Source organism: Ostrinia furnacalis, unplaced genomic scaffold, assembly GCF_004193835.3.
Source record: "Ostrinia furnacalis isolate ACB-3 unplaced genomic scaffold, ASM419383v2 OfSCF6054, whole genome shotgun sequence".
NCBI lineage: Eukaryota > Metazoa > Arthropoda > Insecta > Lepidoptera > Crambidae > Ostrinia > Ostrinia furnacalis.
Genome location: NW_021136293.1, coordinates 152,138 through 163,793, shown reverse-complemented (window position 1 = coordinate 163,793; position 11,656 = coordinate 152,138). Strand labels below are relative to the sequence as shown.

At 38.8% G+C, this 11,656-nt stretch overlaps 3 protein-coding genes across 3 annotated transcripts; 2 read left to right on the top strand and 1 right to left on the bottom strand.

Annotated features, from left to right (window-relative positions):
- The first annotated feature begins 109 nt into the window (after positions 1–109).
- Positions 110–1,478, top strand: LOC114361888 (protein ABHD11). Its single transcript, XM_028317102.1, has 3 exons — positions 110–611; positions 705–1,072; positions 1,226–1,478. Exons 1-3 carry the CDS (start codon positions 186–188, stop codon positions 1,362–1,364), a joined length of 933 nt encoding a protein of 310 aa, XP_028172903.1. The 5' UTR covers positions 110–185; the 3' UTR covers positions 1,365–1,478.
- A 980-nt stretch (positions 1,479–2,458) lies between these two features.
- Positions 2,459–11,303, top strand: LOC114361886 (phenoloxidase subunit 2). The gene is made up of 12 exons (XM_028317100.1): positions 2,459–2,728; positions 3,215–3,410; positions 3,793–3,901; positions 4,030–4,150; positions 6,565–6,773; positions 7,116–7,368; positions 7,646–7,798; positions 8,180–8,314; positions 8,680–8,861; positions 9,350–9,492; positions 9,879–10,114; positions 10,552–11,303. The coding sequence occupies exons 1-12, from the start codon at positions 2,618–2,620 to the stop codon at positions 10,780–10,782; spliced, it is 2,079 nt and encodes a 692-aa protein (XP_028172901.1). The 5' UTR covers positions 2,459–2,617; the 3' UTR covers positions 10,783–11,303.
- Dph1 (diphthamide biosynthesis 1) lies at positions 4,142–5,592 on the bottom strand. The gene is made up of 2 exons (XM_028317101.1): positions 5,260–5,592; positions 4,142–5,172 (listed from the first exon to the last, which is right to left on the bottom strand). The coding sequence occupies exons 1-2, from the start codon at positions 5,498–5,500 to the stop codon at positions 4,163–4,165; spliced, it is 1,251 nt and encodes a 416-aa protein (XP_028172902.1). The 5' UTR covers positions 5,501–5,592; the 3' UTR covers positions 4,142–4,162.
- Positions 11,304–11,656: the final 353 nt, after the last annotated feature.

Below are 11,656 nucleotides of genomic sequence, written 5' to 3'. Positions count from 1 at the left end.
CTTCAAAACTAAGTACTCAAAACTAACAGGTACCTATGGCTAAAGCATTGTGAAACCGTAAAATTTGGTAAAAAAGTAAAACGTCATTTGGACAGATGGCAGAAATGTCAAATGTCAAACAAAATAAAAAATATGCGGTGTCAAACAACCTTCTAAATTTTATTTGTTAAAAAATCTAAAACACGATGTTACTCACAAGACTAGGCCCCAGAAATGTGTTCAATTCATTTAAGATCTGTTTAGGTACCTATCCAAGATATTTGACATCAAATATAGAGCCTTCTGATACAGTAGAACTGGCATACGCATCGTACGAGAGCACAGCTGATTCTGTGGGTTCCTCACGGCCTCCTTTAGTAATTTTGCATGGTCTTCTGGGGTCTAAGAATAACTGGAACAGTATGAGCAAGGCTATCCACAGGACAACAGGAAGAAAAGTAATCAGTATAGATGCCAGAAACCATGGTGACAGTAGGCACTCTTCGCAACACACATACGTTCACATGGCGCACGATATAATGAAATTACTCAAAAAGCTAGACCTGTCCAAGGTGTCGCTGCTCGGGCACAGTATGGGCGGCCGCACCGCCATGGTGCTGTCTCTGCTCTGTGTAAGTTGTACGTAGTTTTACTTATTTATCATACAGTAGACACAATCTATCCTAGAGATGAATGATAACTAATAAAATTTTCTTATTTTCCAGTCTGATCTAGTGTCAAGCCTAATAGTTGTTGATATCTCACCAGTTAAAACGAGCCCACAGATATTTTCGATGGCAAATTTGTTTGATGCTATGTCCTCTGTGACTATCAGGCCGGGCATTGCCATGTCGAAGGCTAGGAAGCTGGCCGACGAGCAGTTGAAAGGCATCACTCCTGATGTGAACCTGAGGAACTTCCTAATTACGAACTTGGTGCAGACCAACACTGGATCGTACACCTGGAGAGTGAACATACCTGCTCTGAAGGACAACTTCCAGTCACACATTTCATGTTTTCCATCCAACTTGCGAGGCTTGCAGTATTGTGGTCCTACTCTATTTGTAGGTGGTTCTCTATCTGATTACATTGGGTGAGTTCAATTCTAAAAATTAAGAAAAAATACATTAGCAAAATATTAAGTAACTAAAAATATACTTTTAATTATGTCCATTATTTGTTTTTTTTTTCTATGAGCAAGTGGTGTTAGATATTATTTGAACTCAATTTTGTTTTCTTATTACAGAAAGAATGACCTCCGAGAGATACAGGAATACTTCCCACTTGCTGATTTAGTGTTCATCGAAGGTGCCGGCCACTGGGTTCATAGTCAGAAACCTGAAAAGTTTCTAGAGACAGTGTGCAAATTTCTGTCTGAAAAATAGCTTAGATTTATAATAAATAAGTAGTACAATTGCATGTGATCCTCAAATATCAATTAGTTTCTGTGATTTGAATTTTATTTTAGTGTTGAGTTATTTACCTATTGTTAACAGTGTTACTGAATAAATTTTATGAGATAAGATAACATTGTTTTTTCACACCACTGATAGTTTTATCTGTAATGTGGTTAGGAGCGTGAGACCAGCTGTACCTACATTGTCAATGACTTGATGGAAAAGATGGTTTGATTAGAAATTAACTTTATTAAAACACATTAAAAGCTCACAATAGTGAGCTTACATTAACTACAGCACACCTAATATAGTTTAGGTAAACAATAAACATTAATAATTTCCAACAATACTAGCAAAACGAATATGTAAATAGAGACGCATCTTACAAGTACAACGATTTGGCGCCTTGTCGGTCTTACTTCATTAGCTATAAGTAGATTTTCTATTAAATTTAGCCTAGGCGCAAACCAATTTGTATGAAGAATCGGCCGATATCTAATTGGTGTAATGTGCGCACTTACATACCATGTCCATCCCCCATAATTCATACTCATTAACAGCTCGACCCAACTATCAGTCAACTGAAAGTCGGTGTTCTGCGCCTAGGCTAAATACATACTTTATCATATTCTCAATCAAAAGGCTAGTTCGAAATGTAAATTGATTAAGTAGGTACCATCAGTACCATTAGCATACGACAATAGGCGATTATAATTAAGTTAGATTGTTTTAACTGTTAAATAAAATTAACTATCTTTAAAAATAAAGTTCGAATCGGTTCAATGCCCCTCCCGGTTTAATATTCAAGTATACCACTAGCACATCGTAGACACGGCCACTCTACTTTCTGGGTGAACAGCTTAGAAATAAATGAAATAATCATTCGATAAATAATGAATTCCAGTAGGTAGTCTACCTACTTACGCGCCTAAACTTCTGACTTTCATTGTCTACTTAATTTGTAGTTGAAGGACTTATCCATTCTCCAGCTGCCGAGTCCTACAGCTTTTAAAGATCTTACCAACGCATGGTAAAACTGGTGATAAGAATACAATGTGATAACGCATCATTACATTGTGGACAAGATAATGATTGTGGTTTTTTGCGCTCCGCACTGCTCTTCCAACTGGGAGCCAGTATAAAAGATCCCCCTCAGCATACAATAAGCACATTCCCTCTTCACAGTTTCTGTGAAGGGAACAAAACTAGAATACTTTTTTAGTTAGTAAAGTTTTTCCAAAATGGCGGACGTTGTGAAAAGCTTCGAGCTTCTGTTTGATCGGCCCAACGAGCCGCTGATCACTCCGAAGGGCGACAACAACGCTCTGTTCCAGCTTACTGAACAACTCCTGGTAAGTCATCTTATTCTGTTTGCCGATTTATTTATTGGTTTTACTGTACTTTATTTCACCTTTAGTCCGTTTCACGAGTCGCGAACGACATCCAAAGCTCTGGGGACTCTGGGTTCGATTCTTGGTGAACTTAGTACCATAAGCAATCCATACCTGTGTGATCTATAGGATGGAGGACCAATGCTGTATGATGCGTTAAATCTCATTTTAACTTAGCGAGCGTCAGGTTTGATTCCTGCTCGGGTCAATTTAAAAACCATATTTTAATAAGTTGATTTACGCTTACGTATCGCGATACCCTAGATAAAATCCGTTACCAAATAAAGATGAAAGTAACCACTACTCTACGAAGGTGAATGAAGTCGAAAATTGACAGAGTTTAGATCCATTAATAACTGTAAAACTACTACCTACTTGGCTAGAGCGACTGGGAACAACCGGCTCCGATCAGGCATGTTCGTCACCACAGATTTCTCGCACTTTCAGCCAGAAGATTACAAGAACAATGGCATCGAATTAAACGACCGTTTCGGTGACGATGCCGGCGAGAGAATCCCGCTGCAGAACTTGAGCCAGGTGCCGCAGTTCAGGGTTGCGTCACAGCTGCCAACTGACGCTGACTTCTCCTTATTCCTGCCGCGACACCAGGAGATGGCCACTGAAGTCATCGACGTCCTCATGAGTAAAGAATTTTGTTTATTATACAGTGTTTGCCTCTTACGTGAATTTCGGAATAACTTTAGCTTAACGGAAATGCGTTAACGTACGAAAACTCGATTTTCGATCACGGGTGTTATCTTAATATTGTAGAATTTCAAAGCCTATATTAGTTAATATAATAAGTTTATTAGATAATATGAACATGAAATAATTTTGTAATTTTTTTTTTCTGCACAGGGTTTAATAAAAGCCTTTAAAATTATTTAAAATATTATAATTATATTAATATTCCAAATTAAATTAATCCAAAGCCTTGTAAGTAGCATTACAGGTACATAATATTCCATAGTTATTGCAACTTTAAGTAAATGTTCAAAGTAGTTTAATGAGATGTGTGTTTCCAGGTGTTCCTGAGAACCAACTGCAAGAGCTGCTGTCCACTTGTGTGTTTGCAAGGACCAACCTTAATCCCCAGCTTTTCAACTACTGTTATTCTGTTGCCATAATGCACAGGTAAACATTGTACTTGCATATTATTTCAGTAGAATAATTTGCCTAGATTAAATTCTAAGATAAATATGGTTCCATTTTGTTTGTATTAAAATATGTGTTAAATACCTAATTTATTATTTCATTTATAGGCGTGACACAAGAAATGTCAAGATACCGAGTTTCGCGGAGACATTCCCTTCCAAGTTTTTAGACTCTCAAGTGTTCTCTCAGGCCAGGGAGATGGCTGCTGTGGTGCCACAAAACATCCCAGTAAGTATCGCTTTACTTGCCTTTCCCATTACAACAATTATCACACTTTTTATCTGTCCCAGAACATAACACAGGCTTGTAATTAGGTGTCCAGGGCCCCAAACTGTCATTAGAATAGAAATCCATTGGGTATGTGCCTTCTTCAGTCAACCACTTACTGTTTCCTAGAGACACAGAGAATTCATAAGGTGTAAGCAAAGGCCGTGGAAACGCTGTCCCCCAGTCTATAGATAATCTTGGACAAGCCACTTGCACAAATGCATCTAAATGAAATAATGCTAATTTTCTAGGAAATATTTCAGATAAAAGTATTTTTACATACTTTTTATCAGAATTTCTAATTTGTTTCTCTAAATTGGACAAAACTTTTGGACTTCCTTGCCTTCCTAAGGTCCCAAGTATCAGCCCAAAATTGCCTGCCTCCTCAGCAGTTTTAATTTGATTTTTTCTATTGGCCTGCATGACTTGGTGTTCATACTGTTCTGATGTAAATTTTTTGTCATAAGGATCATATTTGTAAGCTGGAATACTTGGGTTGGCAATCATAATGGATTCTAAGTGAAACCTGCCATCACCAAGGTATACTATGACATCAGCAGTCAGCTTAGGAGCCGTGCACCCGAGTATCTCACCAGGAGATAGGGGCTTACATTGGGGCACGGTCACAACATACTCGTCAGTACGGAGATTCTTTGCAACAGAATGTAAAGTTGTAACAAATTGTATTGTGCTAACTAATGCTAGATGTGTGCCTTTCGGGAAGTTGTGTTTGATAGTGTCTACGAAGTGTGATGGGTCTATTTTGATGTCAACAAATATGTAGAGTACTTTGACGTCGGTGGTCTGGTCGATGGGGATGAGGCAGGAGTGGCCGTAGTGCACGAGCAGGTCGACGCCGAGCGCCAGGGCAGTGAAGTCGTCGATGCAGCATGCTCCGTAGGTCACGTCACCCATTATCACTGTATCAGCTTCCGTAAACGTCTCGATAATGTCGCATAGGGTCGTGGCGAACATCGTCAATCCTGGCGACAAAGAGATGCGACGCAATATTAACATCAGTCACAATAATTAGTGATCAATTTAGATCTATGTGACTATTTAGAACTTACCTTCTGGTAACTGTAATGCAACTCTTTTGGCGTGAAGAGATCGTATTCTCCATATCGTCTTGTGAACCTCAAAGTTATAGTTCTGTGGCAAGGACTCGCATGCTCTGTTCAGAAGAGGATCATTCAACAATTCGTCTGGTATTTTATTCAACGAACGCACATTAGGTTTAAAAGTTTTCCTCTGTCCTTCAGGTTTTGCTCGGACGACAACCACACCCGGAGTTTGAATAATGTCTTCCATTTGTAATCACTAAATAACCATTACTAATCAATTGTAAAATAATTATTAATTTAAAGTTTGCGCTAGGTTATTCAACAACACAAAACAATAACACGCGCGAATATTTTGTACGACAGGCAGTGTTGCCAGTCGGGTCTTGTCAGAAATTACCAGAAATATAAAAAAATGTAACCTTTTTGAATAAAAAGTAACCTTCATGGGGGGGGGAGGGGGGTGCGGAGCGAAAATGAAAACAATTGATCATCAATCTATCTATCTAACTATCTTTTACCTAATTCGAAATTTTGACCATTCCATGAAGACCGAAAAGACACCGGTCGTATAAAAACGTTTCCTGGATTCGCGTTTTATTATCGAAAAACATTCGCTAAAACTCATTTTTTTTTAACAAACAATAAATCAAATTCATGTTTAAATGCAGTTTATGACATAATTTTTAAATTGTTACTTAATATTTTTTACTGAATAACCTGTAAAAGTTAATTCTACAATTTCTGAAAAATCACCTAAAAGTAACCTTTTCATTAGTGTAACCTAAAAGTAACCAATGCAGTTCAAAAGTAACCTAAAAGGTTACAAAAGTAACCTTCTGGCAACACTGACGACAGGGCCTACGTGACTTTTGCAAGATTTTGCGTTTCGTATTACGAAACATCATTTTCAACAAACGCATAATGTATAAACCTATGATGACGTAGCTATTCTAATTAAATTCCGTTAACATTTATTTTGCTTGTCTCATAATAAATTTGAAAATACAAATATATTAAAAATATAAAAACAAAGATATTTGTTAATTTTAAAAGTAATTAATATTTTACATACATTAACTTTTGCGTAATGGAACGTTATTAATGTGTCAATGTCACATCGTTTAAGTAACGTTCCGTTGTACACATAGAACAATTTATGTTTATTGAAAAAATAAACTTAACACGTGAATCGCGTGAATAGGAATACATCGACTGTACGGATTTTGATGAAAATTGAAAACTGATTAACGTTAAAATAAATGATTTTCTTACAAGCAATACGTATTATGAACATAAAATTATTATTTTCAGCGTATTCCTATCATTATCCCGAGAGACTTCACTGCCTCCGATTTAGAGTCTGAACATCGTTTGGCGTACTTTAGAGAAGATGTTGGAGTCAACCTTCACCACTGGCATTGGCATCTCGTCTATCCGTTTACCGCTACTGATAGATCCATTGTCGCCAAGGATCGTCGCGGTGAACTGTTCTTCTACATGCACCAGCAGATTATTGCCCGGTAAAGTACCTATATGAGTTAAACCTATAGTTTTAAGTCAGTCTTTCCCAAAGTGGGCGATAACGCCCCCTTGTGGGCCTCTGCAGGCTTAAAGGGGGGCGGTAAGAGACCCAGAAATAAAAATCGGGACGTTGTGTAGAGGCTTGTGAGGCGTCATCTACTAAGAGGACTCTTAGACACCGACTGAGCTCGACTCTTGACTAGAAAAATGGGGGGCGCTAAAAAATAATTTATTCTCAAAGTGGGCAGTAGACTAAATAAGTTTGGGAACCGCTGTTTTAAGTGATCTAATATTTACAACGACATTTTGTTTGCTATATCCTAATACTCATCTCTCCTTAGATACAACTGTGAGCGTCTTAACAACAACTTGAAGAGAGTTGAGAAGTTCAGCAACTGGAGGGAACCAATCCCAGAAGCGTACTTCCCCAAGTTGGACAGCTTGACGTCGTCCCGTGGCTGGCCACCACGGCAGTCCAACATGACGTGGCGGGACTTGGATCGTCCTGTCGACGGCCTCAAGATCGGAGTTAGAGATATGGAGCAATGGAGGACTAACATTGAGGAGGCAATCGCTACCGGCATGGCCAGGCTTGTGAGTGCTCACTATCTTTATGTTAAAAAAATATATAAAAATAACAATCGTTATGTAAGCTCGGAAACTCCTTACGTTAATATCATAGCCACTTTTTACATAACACTGGTTTTTCGCTTTTTGCGGATTTTTGCTGACGAACAAAATCAACTACATAAATTAAAGAACTTTCTCTAAAGAAAAAAGAAACAACGAAAATATTTTAAGAACCATCTAACAATAAACTATCACAATGTTGACAAAGCAACTCATGTACGAACCATTGTAAATGTCTCAGCCCAACGGCAGCACCGTGGACCTGAACATCGACCTCCTCGGCAACATGATGGAGGCCAGCATCCTGTCGCCCAACCGCGACCTGTACGGCAGCCTGCACAACAACGGGCACAGCTTCACCGCCTACATGCACGACCCCAACCACCGCTACCTTGTAAGTTAACGTATTAGACTCATACTCCTCGACAAATATGCGTGTAATGGTCTGTGGTGCCCTCCCCAGGATGTTGGGCTACCGATTTGAAGATAATAGTTGATAGTAATAACTCATGAGCTATGACGGTACTAATCGCACCCTGTAACAAGACATGTCAGGGGTCAGCCCCCCCTGGAAAAGAGCCCTTCAATTCAATGGACCCTCGCACCTTGACCAGCAAAGTTAAAAAATCTCCCACTTTCGATAATAAACGACTCGCTTGAGTTGGTGTACCTACTGGGACATCAGAAAACGTATTTTTTCTTCTAAGTACCGTTCTTTATTTAATGATGTGAGCTTGTTCTCATATGATAAAATGGTATGGCTCAATTTCTACAGGAATCTTTCGGCGTGATGGCCGACGAAGCGACGACCATGCGCGACCCGTTCTTCTACCGCTGGCACGCGTTCATCGACGATATCTTCCAGAAGCACAAGGAATCTACCTTCGTCCGTCCTTACAGCAATTCGGAGGTACACTTATTCAATTCTTTGTCTAAAAAATTACCATCTAACTAAACTATCAAGTCTTAATTTCATTTCCATCAGGTAATATTTGATCAGAAATTGTCGTCATATTTACGCAATTTCACCTGACTGAAGCTACGAGCCTACCTACGAGTATTTTGACTTAGATTTACTAAACCCAATTTGAAGAAAAATACTTAATTCCATCAGCAAACAGCTTTGCTGACTCTCATCAAGGAAAATATACCTACTCTAATGTAGGATTTATTGTCTCAAAAAAGTAGCAATTTGTATCAACAGTGCTGCTTATAACAAAATTTTCAACGATTAAGTACTTACCATTCGACTAACATCGATGTATCGAATCACAGTTGGGCAACCCTGGCGTGCGAGTGATGTCGGCCTCCATCGAGACGCAGGGCGGCAACCAGAACGAGCTCAGCACCTTCTGGATGAGCAGCGACGTCGACCTTTCGCGGGGGCTGGACTTCTCCAACCGGGGGCCGGTCTACGCGCGCTTCACGCATCTGAACCACAGACCCTTCCAATACGTGTGAGTTTCTGGTCAAGGCTGGGAAGATTTATTTTAGCAAAGTTACAGTCGACAGCACATGATCACTAGACTTATAAATTTAAAATTTATAAGTCTAGTGATCATGTATCATCAAATTTAAATTTTTTATTGCAAAATCGCCCCTATAGCAAATACGTAAGATGCCCGAGTGTTTACTTTGATGTGCTGTTGTCCATACCAAGGGTTGTACGAACTCAACCACATGTCGTTCTCATTTAAACTAAAAGACGTCTACTGTTGGACAAAGGTCTTCTCAAGGATTTAAAATCACACTTCATGCAAGTACCTATCCAGTTTACTTGTATGGGATGTCGCAGGAAGACTGTCGCGATTTGATTCGAGTTTTCTGGAAGTTCTTCTTCTTACGGTTTAAATGACACTTTGTATAAATAATTATGTACCTACATTCCATACCGAATAGCAAGATACAGCACATGGCAGTGTAAAATTGTATTGAATATTTCCAGAATCAATGTGAACAACACTGGCAACGCGAGGCGCACCACCGTCCGCATCTTCATCAGCCCGAAGGTCGACGAGCGCAACCAGCCCTGGATACTGTCCGACCAGCGCAAGATGTTTATCGAAATGGACAGATTTGTCACACCATGTAAGTAATCAATTAAATTCAAAATTTTATAAAACGTTCGAGACAGCGGGGCTAGGTATTCCTGAAAGTTATATCAGTATCTTTTGTAACGTTCGTAATCTGTTCATAATGAATCAAAGTTACAAATACTTAGATTAAGATACGTTAGGACTGACGGTAAATTACGCGGTGAATCGTCTACGTCCAGATAGAAGCCCGCAGACAGTAATCGGCTCGATTCAATAAATTTAAATTTTATGCCATACCGAAACATAAGGAAAACTTATTAGCATAAGGTATGATTGTTATTATTTGCCAGTTAATTAGACTTCATTGTATTTGTTTATGTGTCCCTTACACCCTAAGCATAATAAACCACGCAGATAATAAAATCTGTCCTTCCACAGTGAACGCGGGCCAGAACCGAATCGTCCGTCAGTCCACCGAGTCTACCTTCACGATCCCGTTCGAGCAGACGTTCCGCGACCTGTCAGTACAGGGCGAGGACCCGCGGCAGGTGGACTTGGCCGCCTTCAACTTCTGCGGCTGCGGCTGGCCACAGCACATGCTCGTACCCAAGGGATCGGAGGCCGGCTCGCCTTACGTGCTCTTCGTCATGCTGTCCAACTACGAGTTCGATGCGGTTAGTATTGTCACAGAATAAGTAATAGTACCAAGGGTATTGTACAGACGACGTCATACGCTAGTAGGTATCTACTGTTAGTTCTGTTTCTCCAGCATCGTATTCACTTGTAAAAGCTGCTATTTACATTTTAGTCTGATGTGTTATGATATGACTGTACTTGTCTTGCCTATTTCTAACTGGTAGACCAATTCTACTACTACTAATATTACGACAACAAGATTACGACGGCCACGTAATATAAGTATTTCTTAGTCATACTATTTTTTAGATCAGTATCTGACTGATCACTATGACATATTGTATCTTCTAATCTTACTAAACTTTATCTCTTCACGTATATCAAGTTAGCTACTATAATTATTATCGTGAACTAAAGAGATAAGAGACCTTGATAAACTTCAGACATTTAATTTTGACCACTATATTTTTCCCAGGTTGAAAGGACCGACGGCAGGCAAGCCACGTGCAAGGAGGCGTCTAGCTTCTGCGGCATCCGAGACAGCCTGTATCCTGACAAGCGCGCCATGGGCTTCCCCTTCGACCGGCCCTCCAACACTGCGACCAGTATCGAGGACTTTATCCAGCCCAATATGTTCCTGCAGGACATCAACATCCGGCTGCAGAGCACACCTATTGTGCCAAACCCCAGGAACCCCACTCAGTAAATTTCGGATCAGGAATCAGTCAATCGTATCTAAATACTGGACCCAATATTCAATGAAATGAAGATATTTGATCACTGAGAGTATGGTATTGCATGATTGTGTATCATGCAGACAGACAGGAGGGCACATTTATAAGAATCTAAACAGGCAAGTGTGATATCAGTGGAAGAGATAATGAGAATAAGTCAAGTGTGGAAACAGCTTGACAGGATTGAGCACAACTTTGTAAATCAACATGTGATGGTGATAAGAAATATTGATTGCTCACTGTGATAACATGATTCAGTTTAGATTTTGTACAAGCATTAACTTTGATAAAGATTTGATATGATTGACTTGAATTGACACAAATGATTAATGATGACTAAAGATAATAATAATATTGTAAAATAATCTAGTAAAATGAAAGGCTGATAGTATAAGTTTTAAGAATCAATAAGTACTGTAAATATTTATAGAGAAAATTAATAATGACCCATTTACTTTTAGGATTTTAATGAAATAAAAATATTAGATAGCAATAAATCTTTTTATTTAAATATAAACCTTAATAATACAAATAAAAAAATACTAGCTATTCGAAACTAATCCTATAAATTATTTCTAACGACTATGAATGACAGTATACCTGAAAACAAAGAAATTTGTGTTAATAGGATTCTTTCCAGCCACTAAAACACTCTGATTAAACTATCACATCAGACCTATCATTAAATATCATGTTGTTATCAAGGTAACACATATTTGGCTCATGTTGATTATCATCATAAGAAATATTGGATTGTGACTCATTAATAGTTAAATGTTTATAAGCAGGATCTTACCTATTGCACATCGGATCCTCAAATTTCTGAAAAAAGAAATAGATTACAAT